This window comes from Synchiropus splendidus, chromosome 8 (genome assembly GCF_027744825.2).
Source record: "Synchiropus splendidus isolate RoL2022-P1 chromosome 8, RoL_Sspl_1.0, whole genome shotgun sequence".
NCBI classification, from domain to species: Eukaryota; Metazoa; Chordata; class Actinopteri; order Syngnathiformes; family Callionymidae; genus Synchiropus; species Synchiropus splendidus.
The window spans coordinates 17,633,210-17,657,073 of NC_071341.1; the positions used below are offsets into that span (position 1 = coordinate 17,633,210).

The window sequence follows — 23,864 nt, forward strand, 5'->3', positions numbered from 1 at the left end:
ACAAAGAACATGAGCTCGGGTTTCTCCCCGGACGCATCACCCCGCTCGGATTCAGCAGCCAGGCCTCGTGCTCGCCGCCGGATTGATTAGTGAAACAGGACAACAGCGCTGTACGAGAGCCTCATTCATCCACGCCGACCGGCGCTCTCCGCGGCGGCTCTTTAAATAGCCAGCGCAGGGATTGTCTGTCGAGCGCTGATTTATTCGGCTCTATATTTTTAGATCTAATTAAACCAACTTGCCGTATTGTTTGGCGGAATCTGGAATGGTGCGGGCCCTGGAGAGTACATAAAGGCGAGCCTTGTCTTGGGAAGTCTGCTGGGACCAGGCGCTAGTACCTGTAGCATAAGGTATGAGAGAAATAGTGCGCCATCTGTTTGGATAGCAGCACCTGAGAATCTTCCAAAGGAACTCACCAGAGACTCAATTAAAGTTGGAATATTAGCCAGCAGGAGACTGATGCTGCTCCAGTCGCGTGACAGCTACAGGAAACACTGGAATTCATTTGGTTGAGATTAATTTGTCTTTAAAGCGAAACCGTGATGAGTTCAGACTGAAGAAATGAAGCCGTTGCTGTCTTGGACCATTTAACACAATTAGATCTTTAATTCGTCGGCGCGCGGAGGAGCCTTGTTTAAAAGCAGGAAGCACATTAAAGGACAGGCGGGAACCACAGGAAGTGTTTCATGTGCCAGCGACGTTTAAAAAAAAAAAAAAATGAGGGCGAGAGCAAAACTTCAAATTGGAAAATGATGATGAGCAATAAAGCCACAGTGGACGGATAAATCAGCCGAATAAAACTGTAATTAGTTGGCGGGTTTTAGATGAATATTGCCGGGAGCGTGAGTGACGCTCTGAGCCAGACCCGAGTCAGCACTCCCCGAGACGGCCCGCTTTATTTATGAGCTCCACCGACACTGAGGACGCCGGGAAATAAATCAAGACTTAATGAAATACTGCATGAAGAGTGAATGAAGAAGAAGGATTTTAATCCGGTCGGACAGTCGTCGCTGGTGACAAACAGGATCACGGCGCGCACGAGGCGAGGACATGTCGAAATGACAGAGTAGAACCTGTGTCCCGTCAAGCCTCCCATGACAAACATTTTTTCCCATTTAAATCAAGGTAAATAGACCCGGATGCTTTGGATGAATGGAGAATGTCGGAGACACCACCTTTCTGGGATGAATAATGAGGACAAATATATGAAGCGTCTCAGTCATGTCACGGGATTTTGAGCTCACGAGGTAAAATGGAGCAGCACCCACGTCGCACGTCGATGAAACGTGAGAACATTTGTGTTGGTTGGTTTAAGCGACTCTAAATTCTTATCGTTCTTGATATTTTTGATCAGTTGAAACCAGAACATGTCAGCCATTTTTGTAGTCCTTTCTACATCAAGCCAGGACGTTCGAGCATGGCGGCCATTTTGTAAACATTTACTAAGTATAACTTGGTAAGTTAAAACGCAATACGGTTTTGGATGAATGAGAATGTCGGAGATGCAAGATTTTCATGTTAAAACACTACCTTTCTGGGATGAATAATGAGGACAAATATATGAAGTGTCTCAGTCATGTCACGGGATTTTGAGCTCACGAGGTAAAACGGAGCAGCACCCACGTCGCATGTCGATGAAACGTGAGAACATTTGTGTTGGTTGGTTTAAGCGACTCTAAATTCTTATCGTTCTTGATATTTTTGATCAGTTGAAACCAGAACATTTCGGCCATTTTTGTAGTCCTTAACACCCTTTCTGCATAAAGCTAAGCCTTTCGAGCATGGTGGCCATTTTGTAAACATTTACTAAGTATAACTTCGTAAGTTGAAACGCAATACGGTCCCTTTAATGTGGAGGACTTGCTGATGGAGAGAATAGAAGGTTACGGGTGTTATTGAGCTTGTTTTTCTGGTTTAGTGAAAGATGTAATTTAGTAGTAGTAAATGAAAACACACATTACTCAAAACAAAAAACACTAATGATGGGAGATGGGATGAAAACCACCATGGCAAAAGTTGTGATCGTAGTGTTTTAGAGGCACTTTTAGTGAGAGTGGTACTGAAGCCTAGCGTTAAGGTTTAACACTGTTTCCACTTTAATGGTTGAACTAGATTAAATATTTTTGTAGCTTTTGAAATGTCAATGACCGTAAACTAGTAATGGGGAGATCAAGTTTCACAAAACGGCGCCCTGATTTTCAGAGGCCACCAGATGGCACTGTCTGAATCCTCACATTTCTAAACCAACAGCGCCATCCAGTGGCCTCAGAAAATTAGGACACTGTTTCATCAACCCTGCAAAACTGTTTCATGATACCTGAGCTACTCATCAGTACATCAGGAGTAAGAAATGGTGCTCACACTGCAAATGTCTCCAGACAAATCCTTCAAAAAAAGTGGGGCTCCAGATGGCAATCGATCGCATAATCTGCTTTGGAGGTGGAGGTATGTGGCTGTAGCAGTGTAATGTAAACAAAAATATTGTCTTATTGCCAACATCATTTTAAAGTCGAACTATCTGACATGCAAGAGGTGTATGAGGTGCTTCTTTTTCTGCATGTGGGAGGTAAACAGAGGAAACCCGGGTAAGCATGGGGAGAACATTGGCGAAGGTGACCTTCAATGTGAAGGAACCAGCGTGTTCCAAAGTTTCCCCCCGATTCAAGGTGTAAAAATAAACTCCACATCGATCACCAAATTGCCGCTTGGAAGTACGATCCGTCTCATGTGCGCTCTCTGATTCTGCTGTCAAACAGCAGCTGCTGTCCAATCCAAACACAATATTAACTCTTCAAACATGATAGTGAAAGTGCCTGCAGGCAGCCAGCTGTCGGGACGAGCCTGGACTTCAGTGGATCCTCGCCGCTTTGTGTAACGCGTGAGACAGGAGGCTGAACCCACACTGACTTTTATCATGGAACTCTTTTGGGAGGACGGTGACGCGGCTCCCTGCCGCGCTCTGCTAGATTTCATTGTTCTCCTCTCCATACTGGAAGCGTCTCTGTCCATCAGACAACATCAGCTGAAGAAACTGATGACTCAGCAACAAAGTTTCCACGCCCAACTATTTCATGAACTGTGGAGTTGCTGGGAAGTATTCGGCTGTGGGGCGAGCAGCGGCGGGATGGATGGACCTGGACTGCTTCCGGAGCCAGGGGCCCGCCTGCGTGGTCCTCAGCCGTCGGGAGTTGTGCAGACAGACAGCTGATGAAATAGTGGCGCGAGCAGCGAAAATGTTGAATTCCCTCTCATTTAGTATTCATTGGATCGGCCGGCCAAGAGTTCACCTTGAGGGGTCATTAGTAAAGTGGGCCCAGAATCCCAAAGAGCTTTTCTCGGGCCCCGTTTCCACGGAGCACTTGAAAACACAACTGATTGCTTTTAATGACATTGATCATCAAGTTTACTTTGGCTGAATTGAAAAGGCTAATGAGAGTGAAAGTGTGGAGCCGGTGCGACTCGGGAAATAGAAGGTGGGATTGGTCAGAAGAGGTTTCTCTCCGCATGAAAGTGGGCTCCATATTTACTCTTGTGGTGGGAAGGGAAAAGCCATCACAGAAGTAATGTGTGCTGAACAAACGGACTGTTTCAGGATGAATCACTCGTGTTTTTGATCAACAACTGGGACACTTTTAAATCCTTTTTTTGGATGAGGAAAACTCAGCAACGCGTCTGGATTAAACTTCATTTTTCAACATGAAGTTTTGTCTTGTCATATGTCATTGGGCTGCTGCCTTCTGACCATGACTCATTGCCCCATGTCAGGGAGCAGTGCTCTACTCTGAGCCTCACTCAGATGACTCAGTTTCTCACTCTTTATCTGTGACTAGCCACTAATCCAGCGGTGGCCAACCAGTCAGACCATGAGAGCCACATTGTTTTACTGTGCTGCTGAAAAGAGCCACATCCTACAAACATGTAAGGCGGTAAGGCTGGTCACGTGACTTAGTGGCAGTATAGTGGTTAAAGCACATCCCTGTGTGCCACAAGGTTGCTGGTTCACGTCCGGCATATGTTCTCGTGCATGTATTTTTAAAATTCATACATTTTACCGTGACCCTCCTGGAAATATCAAGCAGCGTAGATACAAATGTGTGCACCAATTTATATATATATATATATATATATATATATATATATATTTTATTTATTTTTTTTTTTTACATGTGGCCCCGGTCTGTGTGTGTGAGCGTCTCATCTTCACTCCACTGAATAAAACGGACTTCACCACCATCAACAATGAATAACAGGTGAAACACATGCCATACGTTTAGTTTAGGGAATGACAAAATGAAACATGGAACTAAGTCCTGTAAATCGTGTTGATCGTGGATCTGAGGCTTGGAGGCCGTGCGGTGAGGTTTATTGTTTATGTTGTTGTTAAAGTCTGTGAACAATATTTTGACATTTCGCCAGAATAGCTTACTTTCTCGTCTTATTTCGTGCATAAACGATCATTTCAACAGCAAAACCAGAGCCAGTTTGGCGGCTCATTTGGGGAAGAGCCGCATGAAACTGGGGAAAGAACCTCGAGTTGGCCAGGTCTGCACTATTCAATGCTCTGCTCCTGTTCGAATGGTCCCTTCCCTCCCTTCCAGTACCCAGGAAAGGTTCAGACTAGATGCATTTCTCAGCCACTTTGAAGCCAGTTGAGGTGGTTCAGGCATTGAGTCACCATCCTAAGGAGATGTTCCAGTTATGTCCACCTTGGAGGAGGCCCTGGGGCAGAGCGAGGTCCTGCCACAGAGATTACTGTAGATCACCTGGGGTGACCTGCCGCATTTGTCACCAAGAAGACCTGGAGGAAGCTTTCGGGAAGAGGGAAGTCTGAGCCCCAGAGGGAGGGAAGACATTCATCACAACATGAAACAATACTCATATTTGCTTTTCCAAAACATCAATCAGAAACAAATGAAATGAGGCAAAAAATATAGATTCTTAAATGCACCCATTAACACAACACTACATAGCTATAAAGCCAGTGGCTACCTCCAGCTCCTCAGATTCTCCTGGCGATTCCAGTCTACTCTTTAAACCACTTGCTCTTTTCATTTCATGTTGCTACTTCATTGTCTTTATTTCACAAGCTCACGCTGCAAATCCATAAAACCAAGACTGGTGATAAAATGTTTCATTTAGGCATCAAACTCGTCGCAACCACTATCTTTATTTGGCTGTGTTCCTTTGTTCCCTCGTTGCTTTGACTTTGCCATTCTTCGCTTTGATCTTTGTGAAGCTGTCATTGTTCTGGTCACTGTCTTACAAGAAGCTGAGCGCTCAGCGCAACCTTTGCAAGAGTATAAATATAACCGTGGCCCCCTGGAGGACAGGTGATGGGTGAGATGAAGACGAGAGCCGACCGAGGGAGAAACGAAGAAAGACTTCTCTTCACTTCGTGATTGTTGAGCGGCTGTCAGAAACAGTGGACGACGGTGAGTCCTGCTGCTTTTTCCAAAAGACCACTGTAGTAGCGCGTGTGTTCTGAAAACCTGTTCTAATTCAAAAGTTTTAAGGCTTCAGGAGGTTAAAAATGAAAAAAATCTGAAGTCAACCCAATCACAACCTGAACTCACACGAGGCACACATTTTATTCTGTTTTATTTGCTATTGTGTACAACTTCTGGACTAGTATTTATCTAATATTTATTCATTTTTGGACATATCGTTTTGTTTTTGGAACCGAAATTTCGTTGCCATAATATAGTGATATGTTTTTGTGCAATGACAATAAAGAAAGTCTAAGTCTAAGTCTAAATGTCTGCAACACCTAACTGACGACTAGCTTCAGAGTCATAGTCCACAACAAGGAAATGCATTGTTCCTGTTATGGCCTTCAGTTCAGAGTTCATTGTAGCAACTCCTAACCCTCTTTACAGCACTTACTGTACCATGTGTGACCAATAGCGTTTCATGGCACTTGATCACTGACAAAGATAGCAGAGTCTCTCTTGTTCTGAATGAACCGATGGCATTAAACAAAGGAGAAGACAGAGCAAATATGTTTTTACTTTTCTGTTAGCGATTCCATTGTGAATATTTTCGAAAAATCTAAATTTATTGACTTTCACACAGGTGTAGAACGACCATGTTTGTTTTCGCACTGGTATTGCCTGAAAGCAACGTATCTCAAGACAACAAACATTGTTTACAAACAAATTCTTTATTTATCTCAAAATATCGGAATAATGAGAAAACTTCTTCTTTTTCTTTGGGCTTCTCCCTTCAGAGGTGGCCACAGTGGATCATCTTCCTCCATCTCACCCTGTCCTCTGCTTCCTCTTCTCTCAAACCTACAAACCTCATGTCCTCCTTCACCACCTCCATCAATCTCCTGTTTGGCCTTCCTCTCCACCTTCTGCCTGGCAGTTCCAACATCTCAACATCTTCCTACCAATGTACTGGCTCTCTCTCCTCTGTACATGTCCAAACCATCTCCATCTAGCCTCTCTGACTTTGTCTCCTAAACACCTGACATGTGCTGTCCCTCTAGTCTACTGCTTCCTGATCCTCTCCATCCTGCTCACTCCCAGAGAGAAGCTCAGCATCTTCATCTCTGCTACCTCCAGCTCTACCTCCTGTCTTTTCCTCAGTGCCACTGTTTCCAAACCATACAACATTGCTGGCCTCACCACCCTTTTGGACACTTTCCCTTTCATCCTTGCTGACACCCTTTTGTCACACATCACACCCGACACTTTTCTCCAATGATTCCATCCTGCCTGCACCCGCTTCTTCACCTCTTTCTCATACTCTCCATTGCCACTCCTCCACCTTCTTTACCTCTGTATCCTGTAACCTCACCTGTCCACTTGGTAATAAGAAAACAATCATTGTAATGTTGAGATAACAAAAAAAAACGTAACAAGGAAATGAACTCCATCATGAAAAGACGACAAAAAATCATAATAACAAGGAAACAATTTGTAATGATGAGATAGCGAAAAAAAAACTGTAACAAGAAAAAAGTCTTTGTCATGATGAGATTACAGATAAAACAATCTTTATGTTGAGACAGCAAATAATCATAATAATGGCATAACAAGAAAACAATATTGGTTGTGTTAAGACGACCCAAAAATTGTTAAAACGACAAAACAACCTTTGTTATGTTGAGATAATGGGGGGAACTGATATAATCTCATTATAATTTTTCCAAGATAACAAGATAGTGAGTCATTATCCAGAGATAACTTGGCGATGAACTCTCCCAAAGTTATTTTTTCCATCACAACCAATGAAGCACTCTGGGAACACCTTGAAATATTGAAAGTAGAGTACATCATGATAAAACAAAAGGCATCGTAGACATCAGTCTGCAACTAGTTAGGAACAGTTTTGAAGTTTTGTCTGCGTATAGCTACAGGAACAGTCTTTAATTAGTTTTAGACTGTGTCCCATTTCTCCCCCAACACTTGTTTTTTGACCCTAACACTGGGTTTTGTGGGTTCACATGTAAGTGTAGTGTGTCCCAATACTCCTGAGACAGAGGGCACTCACTGTTCACCACTTGAAATGATCCCGTCAAACCAAGGGAGCTGACTTGAAAGTGGGAATATGAAGTGTTGATAGATTTCCAGGATACCAAATACTTTATTTAAAAACTATGTTGGACATGACAACAGGGACATTTTAGTAACAAGGACTACTCTTCCTTAGTTTGTTGACTTTCTCTTGTATCACACGTTAGCGACCCAAATGGTCGACCGTGTCCAACAACATGAACAATACAACATGTATGTACAACAATATGTTTTTATTTCTTCTTAACAAAAAACAGTCGGCTAGCATCCAGGCTAACGTTAACATCCTCATACCTCAACAAATCTATCAACGCAACATAGCGGGCTTTGGCGCCGCCCATTTCTTCTCGGCTGGTTCACCAAACCAAGTGAGATGATCAGCGCCGATGCAAGAGGTTGCAAAAACTTTACAAAACGTTTCCAACACTCGATATGCAGGAAACAAAACACGGCACGGCAGCCAATGACAGGTTGTCTTTACGCCTGACGTCATGAAGTGTTGTCAATCACTTCACTTTGTCATAGTGGAGGGCACTCCAAACAAGTGCTCGCGTTAAGTGCGAGTGAAGATATATATATAATATTGAAGATATATAATATCTTCAATATTATATAATATTAGCCAATATTATTGCCCTATGCTTATTGCCAATGTCACTTGTTTTTGTATAATAGTGGTACCTCAGTTTTCGAACGTCCCGGAACAAAAATTTTGAGATTTTTTTGCTTTGGATTTCGAACAAAAATCCAGAACTCGAACGCCCCCAAAAAAAGACAGAAAAAACATAACGTGTGCGGACTGATCAGCTGAGCCACGACACGCTTTGTTATTGTGTAAAACCTTTCCTGTCTCCGCACTGGACCGTGGTAGAGTGTCACAGGGGAGGTGCTCGCTCTCCACACCTCCGAGGCTCCACTCCAGGGTTTGATGTCCTGTTGTGGGCTGGAGCTGGGACAGGGATGAGGCCAGTCTGGGACAGAGCGTGACTTGGTTTATGACTTTGTCACAGCCAAACTGCACAGAAGCGCACATTCAGAGCTGGACACGCACCGGGCACCTCTTCACTTCTGGAGAGATGTCACTCACTCGGCAACCCCTCCTACATGCAGCGGCCACACACATAGAGGAACAGCCACCTGCAGCAGACACTCTACATTCACTCCTACAAAAGACTATTTCAAGGCTTGGAACGCATTATTTCTTTTTCCATTCATTGTAATGGGAAAAATCTATTCAGATTTCGAACAAATCGCTTCTCGAACGGCCGTCTGGAACGGATTGTCGGTGGTCGAGAACCCAGGTACCACTGTACCACTGACTGCAATAAAGTGGACACACAGTAGTAGTGAACTGGAGCTGCAGGGGGCAGTCATGCAGCTGTGACCTCCAGAAATCCAGTTGAAACTGCAGCGCACCACCAGAATTGAATTGTTTCCCACCAGCCCTGAAAGTTCCACTGAAACACGAACTGACGTGACCCCGTTATATAAACCCCTGCCGCTCCTCGATCGGCAGAGGTGATGAGACGCCTCGACTGGTGAGCGATAATTGATAACAGCCCGTTTACGTCACTCAAACTCCGATTTCCTTTCAGACCCTGCGGCTCGTGTGTCAGCTCAGCAAATGGAAGCGACTATTTTTGGAGGCCAGCCATTATAATACCAGTCCCACCTCCTGTTGCAGTTCAAATACTGCAAAACAGCACTATTTATATGAGCGAAGCTGCAGGAGCGGGCGCCAGCCTCGATGAAATCCCTCCGTCCAAACACCTCAGCATGACGTTTAAAACTAATTCAATTATATGCATCAGCAGTTCAATAGACCTTCAGAATTGGGCTATTGTCTGATGAGAAAATGAAAAAAAAATCATGTGTGAATGCAGTTTAATGTAAAAAAAAGAAATGATTTGGAGGAAGAGTCGGCCAAATTGGCTTCAAGAACAAAAGATCATTTCTGCCGAGCTGTTTACTTCCCTCGGCTAAAGACGTGTTTACGACGCTGATGAAGTTTGAGGCCAGAAAAACACGAGCTGAACTTTATCATAATCCATAAACGCGGCCCGTGGACGGATGTCTTTAGTCATAAAAGGGACAATGCATCATCGCGGCTCATCCGTCTGGATCAATATGGGTGATGAGTTTGTGATGAGAGCCAAGAGATTTTGGGAATAAAGTGTCGGGGAAGGTGATTGGCTCTGATGCTGAAGGACTTCTCTTCCCGATAAATTCCACACACTTGCTGTAAACAACTTTTCCAAATCTTTGTTTAGAAGACGAAAATCACTCGGGCGAATCTCATCATTTTTGGGCTTGATTAAAAGGATTAAACCTGGTGAAGGTTTTTCTTTGTCTTTTCTGCCATGAACCATTTGATATTTTGTTGTATTTGATTTATTTCTCGGATCCTGCCTCGACAGCCACAGACGTAGAGCCATTTTGAAGCAAAGAATTGCACGTAAACCTGAATTTAGTTATTTAATTTTTATGCATATGTGAATTCCATATTTCTGAGAAATATTTTTGACATTTCAAAGACATATTTCCGGTTATATAAATAAGATAGATTTTTCACCCACTGTTTCAAAAAAAATGTGAATTATAATTGAGTTTAGCTGGACTTTTAACTGGCCTTTGGGGGCAAAATGAAATGCTCGAAAACAACACTGAATATTTTTGATGCAGCAAATACTCGTGATTCAAATAGATGAAATAAAAAAAATGTCGGTAACTTGGCTGTGGTTAGATTTGGGTGTCATTCTGTGGTTCAGTCTGAAAGAGATGATTTGCTGCTGGCGCGCTGTAGCACCACTGCCCCCTGCTGTCCAATTGATCTCATCGCAACCAATGATATTTCAAATGCAAGAGAAAAAAAATTAAATTACATGGATAATCTAGGGCTTAACTGGCTATAGATGGATGGATGGATGGAATCTTCTGACAACAGTTTCATTGCACTTTTTTGAATCAGTCCTGCCTGAGTCTGGTGGTTTGATTCCATGAATATGAGGATTAAAAACCAGCCTCACTGTCACTGGGTGGCGCTAGAAATCATTGATGTTCCCCTGACTGAGCTCTTGCTCCTATGCGACACCTGTTACTCTGACTTTCAAAGCGCAACTTCCCTCACCTCACAAGTAAAGTTCACTTCTTCCTTACGCTTCATGTTCCCTCTCTGCAGACGCCCACATAAAGTCAGGGCTGTGGTTGGTTAATGTGCCACGAGACTTTGGATTTAGCAACTTCATTGTCAAGCTGTTTAGTGTCCTACCATCCCATACTGTAGCGCAACAGTACGTAACTTTACATGAAGGTCATGTGCGGGCCGCTCTTTAGTCTGCAGTCCTGATCCCACCGCCATACTGGGCAGAACGCACTGGTCCGACTTAAAAGATGGATGTAGGTCGCCTGCGCTGAAACAACCCGCCGATTCCCATCACATATGATGAAATGTTTCACTGAGAAGTTGCCCGTGTGAAAAGTCCTCGCTGGGAGCTCATCACATCGCCGATAATGAAAAGACCGGAGATTCTCACGCCTTTGTGGATCTTCAAGGTCGACTTAGCTCAAGTAAAGAAAGTTGGTTTGTTCACTATCAGCTGGATTTGAACACAATGCAGCGAAAAATAGAGGCATTTATCCTCCTATTTTCAGATGGGGCCGTCTGCTGATGAGATCTGTGCCGCATGTATTGTGCAGCGTTCGGATTGTTCCAGCTTTATGTACAATTTGTTTCATAATTTGCCTCTCACTCGCTCAGGAGGAGGAGGTTTGACCGTCACCTGGTTTGATCTTGTTCTCGGCTGCTGACTGTCAAAGAACGCTATGAAGCTCACCAGAAATAACTCTGGATTTAGGACACAGACAAGAGCAGAGGCGAATTATAGCGGCGCTAGTGTTGAATATTTCTGTGTGAACGCTCGCCTCAGCCCTTGTTTGGCGCTCAGAGATTTCACGCTCACGTTACAGAACACGCTCTTTATTTCAGGCATGGCCGCTCACCTGCCGCAGAACGTGTACTTGACTTGATTAAGGACAGGCCGGCCGGGGGGTTTGGGACGGCGTCGACCGGAATGGAGGGAAACTCCCAGACCGCTGCGGCGGGTTTGAATCTGTGATGCAATATAGATGACCATTCAAGTTTTTGAAAAGCGTTTGGCATCCAGCTGTGATGCAAACACTGATCCACTGTGACAACCGAAAATGTCATATTTATGAAAAGGACTTGAGATAAAGCTTGATCAAGATAAAGTACCAGCATTTTACTCTTCTTTTCCCTGTGATAAGACCAAATGATTTGTCTACTCACTGCAGGTCCCATGAGTTGCCGTAATTCATGAGCAATGTTTCTGACAAGAAACAAGTCATTTTCATTAGGTATTACAGCAACATTCATAAGTGAAACCAGTGTCCCACGGGATCATAAATAAAACATAACATAAATAAAAAAGAGGCCCAGACTTTCATCTCCCAACCTCCAAATCCTAAGCGGGAACCTGGGGCCCATGACTTTGAGACACATTCGGCCCTTTCTGGAACACTTTGGTGACCCCTGTTCTAGAGGGTCAGCTTTAAGCCTCTGACACCCGGCTGAAAAAGCTGGTATAATCTTCCCTCACAACCAAAACATTATGACCAGGGGGTGAGCAGTGGGATCGTAGATTAGTTTTTTAAGACACTGCACCTACCATTGTAGAGATTCTAGAGCAACACAACACGCATTTCAGTGAAAGCAACCTAACCTGAAACAGTCCAAGACTAAACATATGCAAGTACCAAAATATATTTTATTCCATTTTGATTAGTTAATGCACCAAAATTAGATGCATACCTGGGCAAAGTATGGCCCCGGGGCCACAAGCAGTGCTCTCCTTTTGTTAATTCAGCCCTTTTGGTCTGTAAGAATAAGTACCTATCACATATTGGTAAAAACACTTTGGAATAAAATGGTTCTATATCACTATTGTTTGTATGTTTAACCCATAATTCTACAGCCAGGATATTCACACTTAAACAATCTTCCAGTATTTATCAGCCATAGTGACAGTAAACTTTTAAAGCAATTCTGTATTTCAGCATGAAGACCCCTCACAACAGTTACAGTGTGGCCCTTCATGAAATTTAAATGCCCACCCCTGCATTAGTGGCTCATTTGTTGTTGTAAAGCAAAAAAAAAAAAAATACTAGTGATAATCAAATACATCCATAAGAAAGCAATATGTTATTTATTTTCCAAAAACTACTTGCTGTTCAAAGTAGATGCACCGGATTTATCACCAACAAATCCTTATTAACCAGTTGCATTCTAATTTTTCTCCACATAATTATCCAATGTCTGTGGAATCTGCAGAGCTTAAACATCAATTTGGTATTGTTTTTAACTTTAATTTTCCATCTATCAGCGTAATCTCCTCTAGTCTCAGGAGTGGAGTGAAAAGTGTTATTTGGGTCAACATTATTTTTTCTGTCGTTAATTTATTTGAAAAATGCAGCTCAGGCAAAGAGGCAAGAAACAACAAAGCCTCCATGTTTTCACTGTTAAACAGGTCACAATTGAAGATAATAACTGTCAACAATCCCTTTGTCCAAAAAGAGAACGCATGAGGCGACTGTAGTCGTGTTGCCATCAATGAGCGAGTCTTGCACCTTTCACAATCACGATTTTCTCATCATTTTTAAACACCCCTTTTAGAGCTATAATTATTGACTGTTATTGTTCAATTTTACATCAGAAAGATTTCGCTCGTGGTTTGACAACACCGTCACTGTAGTATTCTCGACGAATAAATGCTGCCATCTGCTGGGAAAAACTGAGACAACACGCCGATTGTCTCTCTCTAAACTCCCATTGAGATTTGTGTTTACTCATGTATTTGTCCCTCTGGGGCCTGCTTGAGGTCACAAGTGGTGTGCGAGCCTGTCCTTCAGGTCTTCAGTCGTCGCCTCGTGCTACCGGCCCTCGATGCCAAAATACATTTGAAAAACGTCACAACAGCCTTTTTCACTCAGGAACTGGTAGAGCAGCCCGAGGTCCATGTGGTTCCCTCGGTTCCCGTGAGGGTCAAACATGGCCTCCTCGAAACCGCTGAATTTACGAAGCAAGTCCACGCTTCTGTGGTCCTGGGGGTCGATGGGAACGTCCTCTCTGTGTCGGATCATGATCCTCTTCCACGTCAGAGCCTTGACTCTGGAATATTAACATGGAGACATCAGAGAGCTTCAGACCTCCACAGAGAGAGACTTGTAGAGCAAACCCCGTATGAAAGATGGTGTATGAAACAGTGTTACAAAGATGTTGCGTGAGACACCAGTAAAAATACCCTTCAGCTAGTTTTGTTCTAAAAATACACACACCTGGACCAGAACTCCTCACAGGCCTCCTGGGCTCCCTCCACACACACGATCCCAGGCTTCCCCGGCATGCTGAACCCAGACAAGCCCAGCTCCCTGGACCACTCCAGGATGTTCTTCCTCTTGCTGGTGTTGTAGATGTGGTGGCTGTAGATCCACAGTCGAGTGAAGCCTTCCACCGGCGCTGTGTGGGCTGCTTCTCTTTTCAGGGCCGGCGCTGCTGGTGAGCTCTTATCAATAAAACACGGCAGGTTTTCTTTGACCCAGTCCACCGCCGACAGTACACACACTTCCCCCCGGCAGTTTTCACTCAGGTAGGAAGTGAGAGCGCAGTGGAGGCGAGTCTGCTGGGCTCTGCTGAGACTGGAGCACCTACAGCAGCGCCGCGGAAACATGGACTGATCAAACACCAGCGCTTTGCTTATGTTTCAGTGCAATTCTTTTTTTACATTGCTTTGGAATAGGTTGTTTACTGTCTTCACTCGTACTTTGCGGCATGGAAATCTTTCCAAAGTGCTTTTTCTCCACTACAAAAGTCCATAAAAATAGGAAAATCAGGAAAATTAAAGTGAGCATTAAATAAATAACACAATAAGCCATTTAGAAAATCATTACCATTAGAAACACTGCCTTAATATTATTTATATGTATACATTATAAGTTTGTAATTTTTCAACTCACAGAGCTCATTTTTAATTTTTAGGTAGGATTTTGTGACAATAAAAACCTTTCTTGTTCAGCATATTATCATATTTTAAGACAATATAACTACAGTAATAGTCACAAGCATTTATACGTCTTCTTTTGCTATATTCTTATACCGTATCACTGCTCAGGTAACTTACCGAACGGTGACTTCCGGCAACACGCTCGGATATTCGGACGGGTACGAGCAGGACAGAACAACTTCCTCCTGTGTGGAGTCGCGCAAAAGAAATACAAAGTGACTTGAGTTTTCATGTGTAACAGAAGAATATTCATGACAAATGTGTTCATGTTTGACAACAATAATGCAAAAATAATGGCTCTAAAAATCCAATAATGGGCTGCAAATGACCCTTTGTATCATATAGAGTCATGGACGGTGCAAAACTAACACTGGCATCGAAGCAAAGCGTGTTAATATAGCTAAATATAATGCAAATATTATACGCAGTAGTCAGTTATAGTAGCAGAGGTGTCAGCAGTTCCTTTTTTTCATACCAACTGTGGCTTCAGATGGAGTGTCCATCTTCAAAACAGCAATACTCATGTAATTTGGTAATAAAATTCTTTATTAGTAGTGGTGATTGTACTTTTCATACTGATGTCACAAACTATTTTTTTTTATTGACTAAGTAATAATTCTGGTCTTTATTTATCCGGCAGAATAGCACAAACAAATGTTGTGAGAGTGCTTTGTTTATGAATGAATCGTTATGAACAGCTACCTTCTCCGTGTGTCCAGCGTCCAGCTTCTGTTTGATGAGGAACTGAGGCCTGGACGAAGGCGGACTGTCTCCAGAACCAGAACCCTCCACGTAGCCCCTGAGTTCGGCCACAGCCAGCTGGTCCAGGACCTGCAGCTCGTCTTCAGAGGGAAACATGCTGGTGAGCAGTTCGAGTTCGGCCAACTGGCACTCCGCCCACTCCGAGAAAGACATGACAGTAAAGTTAAAACCACATTGCTCACGCTAGACTTGAGTTTATAGCAGAGTTAAAACATGGTGACATCTTTACAGCCACCGAAGTCCAATGTGCACCCGGAACTATTTTAACGACGCACGCAAACCGGAAAAACACGGACTGTTATTTGGAGTAACACCGACACTCTTCCCACTGTTGTCTACATGTGTCATTGATTTCATTTGTGAATTCAAATGATCTTGATGTGTACATTTAATTTTTAATTGCTCATGGATTGGATTTAAAGGTAATTTGAATTCAACACCGCCGTCGTCTTCACTAAGCCGGTTAATTTTAACAGCTGTTTGCGTGGTTTTGTGGTATTAATGTAGATATTTGCAGGATTGTCTCTGTATTTAGTGGGTAACTTAAATATTCGGGGTGTCACCTGTTTTCCAGTCGAAGTGAAAATGCTCCGGATGACTTTTCACCGCCAGAATCTCTGCTTTGAAAAGTTATTAAACGTGAATATAGTTGCACTGCTTTACGTTTTTAGGTTGACATGGGAAAGAAGAGAGGGAAAAGCTCCCGAGAAGAGGACGAATTCCTCGACCTGACGGGTAGGTAAAGTTTCCTCGTATAAAAATCGTGACAAATACTGTATATATTTCAGTGACTTTCACCGTACACAGTTTCATCATCCTCCCTGTCACACCTTTTCCTTTCATGCCCTCCTTCTTCATGAACCTCAATGGTTGTCTTCCTCATCTCCAACATTCTTGGACAAACTCTTTCTCCTCTGAATGTGTCCAAACTTTGGGCTTCACCAACTCTCCAATCATCTCCCTATGCTCCTTTCTGATCGATTGGTCTGGTCTGACCCCTGCAGCTTCACTGTATATCTCATGTGCATTCATGGGTGTTGTGATGTTGTGGCTTACAGTTCCTTCCTGCCGACATATCAGAAAGGGAACCGACCAAACGATCATCAAGAAAGTTCCAGCCAGCTGCAAGTGGACGACGTGTCAGGATTGTAATGAACAAGATGAGGGTGAGAATGCAGACGCTGAGCTCATGCAGGAGCTTGAGGATGAAGCAGATGCTGTCGCAGTGTGGATGTGCCTCAAGTGTGGCCACAGAGTGAGTGAAGAGCTGAGTTTACTCTGAAGATGACGGTGGCTTTGAAGATGTTTTCTCTCCAAGGGTTGTGGGCGACATTCTGAGAACAAGCACGCCATCAAACATTACGAGACTCCTCGGTCCGATCCGCATTGTCTGGTGATCAGTCTGGAGCAGTGGAGCGTGTGGTGAGTGTCTTCCTGATGCGACGATTCAAAATAATCTTTTCCTGTCTCGTCATTGCTGTTTGACTCCTCAGGTGCTACATCTGCGATGAAGAGGTCCAATATTCCAGAACCAGCCATTTGGCCCAGCTGGTGACCAATCTCAAAAAGAAAGTTTTGGCGTCAGATCCAGAGAATCAGCCGCAAAAAAGTATGAATACGCTTATTGCCATTGCTCAGTCGATGCAGCAACACTTGTGTTTTTGTCAGAGGTGAAAGACGAAGATGTCATTCTGGAAGTGGAGCCAGTGAAAGCAGAGGATGGTGAGGAGCAGGATGACAAAGAAAACAGAGGCTCACTAAAGAAGAACAGCAAGAAGGAGAAAGTCGGGAAGCAAAAGAACATTCCAGGAGAAGACTGTGGCAGCGTTCCTGTCAAAGGACTCAGTAATTTGGGAAACACGTGTTTCTTTAATGCAGTGATTCAGGTAGGAACATTGCTGACTTAAATCAAATTGGAAAAGTTAAATGAACATTTTTTTCCCTCTCAGAATCTTTCCCAGACTCAGCAGCTGAGAGAAACTCTCAGCAAGGTGAAGGACGAGAAGATGAGTGTGACCTTCAAACCACCAGCCTCTTCAAATCTTGTGAGTCAAACAAAATGTTTCTCACACTGCAGATCAGTATTTTTCAGCCTATTTGAAGATAAAATCCAGAGGCTCACCACCTAAGGAACCTCGGCCAAAGCTCAATTGTGCCGAGTGCAAAGTCTTGTCGAAAATCCTTTTAATTTGTGATTTTTTTTGCTGCTGACACAGTTATTCGCAGAAAGAAATTTCACAAAAATATCAGGTTTTCAAACTGGGGTGAGCAGTATGGCAAAAAATACATCATGATTTATTTATTTTTAAAAACTGTTTATATTGTATCACAATCTCATATATTTCTGAGACTAACGTCCAGTTTTCTGGTCAGTGTTAGTCCTAAAGGAAAAACAAACATCTGACAATTTCAGCCAAAGAACTGTATTGTAGTTTGCCAGACAAATCTTTTACGTTTTTTGCCTCATCTTGCTTCATGACTACAGTTATTATTTTCTCTCTTCACATTCTGGAGCACATTTGTTTGGTTCTGCATTTAGTTTTTTGACAACTTTTAAACTACGAAGCAAACTTTGATAGTTTACAAGTGTCAATAAAGTTTTGATAGCTTCCACATCGACTCAAAGTTGCACATTTGACCGGCTTCTTCGCTGTGAGTGTGTGGGAAGAGGAGCACCAGTGGGTGATGAACTAATCTGCGCATCAGCATAGATCTGTAGTGTATAGAAGCAACGTGAAGAATCAGCAGCTTCGGAAGGAGTTTTACAAGATGAATTGGATTATATCCAGATGTCATATGTAATTCCCACTGAGATGAATGATAAACTGCAGTTTTGGACATTAACATGTCCAATTTATAGCACCCTGTCAGTAGTTTTTTTTTCGGGTGGGAAAGTGCATTAAAACAAGCTAGAAAAGCACTCGGGTCACTCAGTGACACCCATATTGTTATTTTCTCCCAATAGCTTTGCCTAAAATTTCCATAAAATTAGACGCTTTTATGGTTTTCTGTAATGTATATGGAAACATTCATTTAAAGAAATGCAAATGAGGTGTACGATGCGTATCCCGATACAGGAGCGGCGAAACAATACATTGCGAAGCATTGCAATGCTTTAAGTTCAACAAAATATTGTAATATTTGGTGACAAGAGCCATCATTTTAAGGGGGAAAATCAGATAATGCAGTACAATATTGTGTATATGAAAACAAGTTTATTGTTATGAACTCAATCGAGTCAGATATTTAGTCAAGTTTGCGGTCCAAGAGAGGAATGAATAGCTTCCATAATCGGCTCAAGTGCACAGGTCACAAATGCAGCAGCATATCCAAGTATCTACATATTAAATATGGATGTAACCGACTTAGAACATCAGGATAATATGACGCTATCAAGTAGCGTGATATTTCAGCAAAACTATCTAGAAAAGTGCGTAACTGATCACGATATTTAGGCATATCGATATTTTCTTACACCCCTAGTTGTGCCGCAAGTGGCAATAGCTTTCCGGAAATTGCTCCCACAACATAATAAAGTAGATGAAAGCTCAGCTGCAGCTCCAAAAGAGAGCAATAAATCCTCCAAAAGACTTGAATTTCAAGTCCATTCAGAGTAGTGGAAACCCTGGCCATTGTGTCGTGAAAAACCTCCCTGAATCAAAGCAAACAGAAGCTTTTGTTTGCTTTTGTCCAGGGATTCCTCCATGTTTGTTGTTGTTGTTATCATCCTAGCTGCAACGTGTCTTGTGCATCAGTGGACCAGCAACTCCTGCTCTCACAAAGGTTCCCTGTTGTCTGGAGAGCAAACTGTTCAATTAAATTAAATTAAATTAAATTATTTTTGTTGAAATTAATTAATCGTAATTAACCTGTAATAGTCCCACCACTAGTTCTTATGTATTTGTTGTTGACACACAGACAAATAAACACCAGCAGTGACTTGTGCTCTGTGGTGCAGGTGGCAACTGATCGAGTTCAGGGGTCAGAATGTTACACCGAGGCGTCAACAGCTCACGGTGTATGATGAAGATGAAGCCAAGCCTCATTTAATGTGACATAATGAATGTTAAATCCTGACCACAGGAGTCAATCGTGGCGCTGCTGGACGACCCGGGACCTCTCACCATGGCCATGTGTAAGCTCCTTAATGAGATCCAGGAATCCAGCCGGAGCACGGTGCTGCCGCAGGAGCTCTTCTCTCAAGTTTGTAAAAAGTAAAGCGCACATTAAAGCAGAACTCAGATCGCGCGTGTACTTAAAATGCACGTCTTTGAATCGGCCCATTAACGCCGGAGTGGTTTTGGCCTCCTCTCTGCAGAGCTGCCAGGTTCAAAGGGTTTCAGCAGCAAGACAGTCAGGAGCTGCTCCGCTACCTGCTGGACGGGATGAGAGCCGAGGAGATCAAAGTACGCGCTCGCGTCTCAACGCAGCTCTGACACCAGGGGAAGATTTCTACTTGAGAATGGACATATTTAGCGTTTGTGGGGAAATTCTTCATGACAGTAGTCGAGTGCAGGTTTCAACCTGCAGCTGAACATTATGCAGCAACACAGGAGGTTTTTTTTTTCCAACACTGATTCGGCTTTTAATATCTTTCTGGTGGATAAAATAAATATTACATTTCGTTACTGAAGTATCCAAAAAAGCGACATCATATTGAGTTCACTGTTTTGTTTTTTTTTTGTATTTTAACAAAAAAATATTTAAATTGTATTTACCAAATGTATTCCATTTTACTACTTATGTTTGTCTTCCAGAGGGCGACTGCGACTGTAATGGAGAAGCTGAAGGAGATGAACAAAAATGATGAAGAGCTGAAGGATCTTGTGAAAGGTGCGTCAAGCTGATGATGGTGCCTATAAATTACTAGGACATATCTTCATGTCTTCATTGCCTTTTTACTGCCAAATGTTTTCTTGTGTGTGGATTAAAAATGAGGTCCCAAAAATGTATTTAAGCAGAATGATGCATGTTTTAGAGCACAGATTTGCCGAGCTCAGCAATCTGTTGTTTCCCTCCTGTGAGATCACAGTACTATTTTGAGATCTGGCTCGAAATTGTTTCGTCTCAAGCTCATAAACTTCCTTTGAATATCTTGAAAGAGATCAGGCTGAAACATGCCAAAAGCAGCATTGTACGATCTTCAGCCTTATAACTCTGACACAGCAAATCAGCCAGAGTTGTTTTCAAGGAACCCCGTAACAGAAATGAACCCTTCAGGTGCTGCATCATTGCAACAGTGCTGCATTTTAACTGCACTTCTAACTTTAATCTGAGCATCACCAAGTAATGGAGTCAAGCTGTGAGAGGAGTTTGTTCACTATCCACAAGCAGCACGTACTGGACCGGACACTTTGTTTCACTGGTTCTGGGGACATGGTCGAGGCATGGTTGAACACCTCTTGTTGGGAATGTAAAGGTATCTGAAAATAATGTTGTTCACTATAACCACCGACCGGTGACTTGGGGTCACACTGAGTATTTTTCTTTTACTGTATACCGTCATCTCTACATGGTTTCCGTCTGAAGTGATATCAAAGTTGAATATTTCATTGAAAAAAAAAAAAAACTATTCCACTTGCATGCCTTAAAGTTGTACGACAGCTCATCCTCCTGCAGTTATGTACAAATCGCCTGAGTTTGTTTTGATTCTATTGCTGTTAAAATGCTCTTTATTTGATCTCCTGCATTTGTCCCGCAGTGGGGAAATTCAACGTGTCACAGCAGCTACAAGCAAAGACACTCAGGCTTCAAAGACAACAAAAGACAGCAAAGACATACACCAACAATAAAGATGCACACAGAACAACAGCAAACATAAAACACAAAGCTGCCCCACTTTCACATTTATATAAGTAAATAGATAATAAATACATTGTATAAAGAATAAATTGTATAAATACGTTGATAATAAATAAGTGACCCACTATCAACAGTGGACGTCAGTCAGTCCGATCAGTTTTTACTGTTCTACAACCTGACAGCACAAGCCACAAAATTGCTCCTTTGTGCAGCGTTGGTAGAGCAGTCTTTCGCTTTTTCAGTATTAGTAGTAGTAGTAGTTTAGCGAAGATTAGATTCAACATTACTGTGAATTTTTCTCTGTTTAATAACGGAAGTCAAAGTAAAGGGAGGGAAAAGCAACTGTACATTGACGTGACATAATGACGTGAATAAACTGAGATGATAAATCTACCTTCTAGCTACTTTACATGTCTACAATGACTTTCAGTCCTTGACTTCTATTTATTTCGTTTTTCTGACATTTTAAGAGTGTTTTGTTTTGGGCTAATCTGGTTTCAGATGAGCAGCCAGCTGGTCTCACTCTCACTGACTGCATGGATTTGAGTCACTCTCCAAAAGGGTTACTAGGCTGATAAATTTAAAAATCCATGCCTCTTTCTTCACCTCGCTCCGTAGACTCATGGGTTTCATGTTGCACATTGTGCTGCTGTCAGATTTGGATTTTTTGTCATCATTTGGGAAATGTAAATGCTCACTTAATATCCTTTCAACGTCAGGGTTTCTTCTGTTTTTCTTCCAGAGTACGAGAAAATTGGGTTCCGGGAGAATTTTGTGGACCAGGTGTTTGGCGGGGAGACCACCAGCACCATCATGTGTCAGCGGTGCAAAACGGTGCAATGTCTTGATTCGTTCTTGTACACGTGGTGCTGATGAAACTGACCCAGCCGGGCCTCTTCTCTCACAGGTGTCGGTTGTCAACGAGATGTTCCTGGATCTTTCTCTGCCTGTTTCCGAAGAGGTAAAGCGCTTGTCCTCCTCCGCCACCTTCCTCGACCCTCTGCTGTCTCACCTTCATCTTGTACCAGGCGTACAGGAAGTTCAGCCTAATTAAAGGTGGACAGAAGATGAGCGAGTCACACCGGCACCACAGCGGTGACAGCCTGATGAACGGCACTGACGACAGCCCTTCAAGTTCTGGAAGCAAGTACCAGCAGAAGAAAGCCAAGAAGCAGGCAAAGAAACAAGCCAAGGTTTCTGAAACATGCCGTTCTGTTTAGTTTTGGTGAAAGAGGGAATTAAACCGTGGTGTTGTTTCATGCAGAGTCAGAAGAGGCAGCAGAAGATGGAGGGCAGGATGATTCTCAACACTAAATTAGACATGGAAGGTTCTGCTTTAGAGGAGCCTGAGGAGGATTCTGCTGAGACCTCTGAGGAGAACCAGAAGAACCTGGACTCTGTCAAGACTGAGGAGGAGAAGGAAGAGCAGGAGGATTCCACCGTTGACTGCGAGTCACCTGTCAACAATCGCTTCACCGTCCTATCAGAGGACGGCGTCATATCCAGCCCAAATCCAGACCCGGACTCGGATCTAGTCAACGAAATGGAGGAGCTGAACTTGGACGACGCGTTTCTTGAGCTCAGCTCCGACAGACCGGAGGAGGAGTCGGTGGAAACTTCGGAGTACACCGTGGTGAACCAGGACCCGGAACTGGCCTTCCAGACGCTGGCGCCTCGACCGCCTCCTGAGAAGCAGGAGTGCTCGGTCTACTCGTGCCTGTTTCAGTTCACCGACGTGGAGACGCTGAGTCACAGCAACAGTCTGCTGTGCGTCACATGCACCAAACAAAAGGGGAGCCGAAACAAGACTGAAGGTATCGAGAAGGGAAATAAGAGCTGGGGCCGGCCCTTATGAAAACACTACAATCACATTATCCTTGATTTATTTTAAAGGGCCCAAGAAGAATGTTTACACTGACGCCTTGAAGCAAATGCTGATCTCCTCTCCGCCGCCAGTCCTCACACTACATTTAAAGAGATTTCAACAGGTAGTTTTAAGTCATATAGGACATGACTGACTTCATTGTTGAATGATCATAATGTTGTTTCACTTTCAGATTCACTACATGATCAGTAAAGTGAACCGACACGTGAACTTCCCCTTAGTTCTGGATCTTGCCCCCTTCTGTGCCGTCAACTGCAAGGTAAGTCCGACACTGACTCGAGTGTTTTGAGAGGCGCCATTGACACGAATGCGTTTGCTCTCAGCACCTGTCCGAGGGAGACACCCGGGTCATGTACAGCCTGTACGGCATTGTCCAGCACAGCGGGACCATGAAGAGAGGACATTACACCGCCTATGTGAAAGTTCGACCTCAAAGCCCCAAACCCCCCTCAGCTGCAGGTAATGCATGTCAGGGCTGTTTTACCAGATGAGTTGCTCATTGGATTTTGTCCTTCAGGGGATGCTGAGAGTCCTAAAGGATCCTGGTACCATATCAGCGACACCAGTGTTCAGCCTGTGAGCGAGAGCACCGTGCTGGGGTGCCAGGCTTACCTCCTTTTTTATGAGAGGATATTTTAATTACCCTTAAGACATCCAAATAAATCAACTTGCTGCAGGATTTGCTGTAATATCTGGAGTGAAGAGCTTGTTTATTATTTACCACAGATTCTATTATTTTGTTATTAAATATGAACTTGTGCTGTAATTTTTTAAACAGATTGTCATACGAAAAGTAATGATAAATTATCTGACGACATT

The 23,864-nt window shown here is 43.2% G+C and overlaps 2 protein-coding genes across 2 annotated transcripts; one reads left to right on the forward strand and one right to left on the reverse strand.

Annotated features, from left to right (window-relative positions):
- Window positions 1-5,273: 5,273 nt before the first annotated feature.
- On the forward strand, window positions 5,274-23,734 carry usp16 (ubiquitin specific peptidase 16). The gene is made up of 19 exons (XM_053873764.1): window positions 5,274-5,432; window positions 15,316-15,458; window positions 16,030-16,093; window positions 16,417-16,613; window positions 16,677-16,780; window positions 16,852-16,967; window positions 17,027-17,244; window positions 17,308-17,403; window positions 19,442-19,572; window positions 19,677-19,764; window positions 20,116-20,191; window positions 21,903-21,994; window positions 22,068-22,121; window positions 22,189-22,353; window positions 22,425-22,974; window positions 23,054-23,148; window positions 23,218-23,304; window positions 23,369-23,504; window positions 23,563-23,734. Exons 2-19 carry the CDS (start codon window positions 15,453-15,455, stop codon window positions 23,682-23,684), a joined length of 2,397 nt encoding a protein of 798 aa, XP_053729739.1. The 5' UTR covers window positions 5,274-5,432; window positions 15,316-15,452; the 3' UTR covers window positions 23,685-23,734.
- On the reverse strand, window positions 12,102-15,599 carry rwdd2b (RWD domain containing 2B). The gene is made up of 4 exons (XM_053873769.1): window positions 15,299-15,599; window positions 14,714-14,781; window positions 13,872-14,240; window positions 12,102-13,704 (listed from the first exon to the last, which is right to left on the reverse strand). Exons 1-4 carry the CDS (start codon window positions 15,509-15,511, stop codon window positions 13,467-13,469), a joined length of 888 nt encoding a protein of 295 aa, XP_053729744.1. The 5' UTR covers window positions 15,512-15,599; the 3' UTR covers window positions 12,102-13,466.
- Window positions 23,735-23,864: the final 130 nt, after the last annotated feature.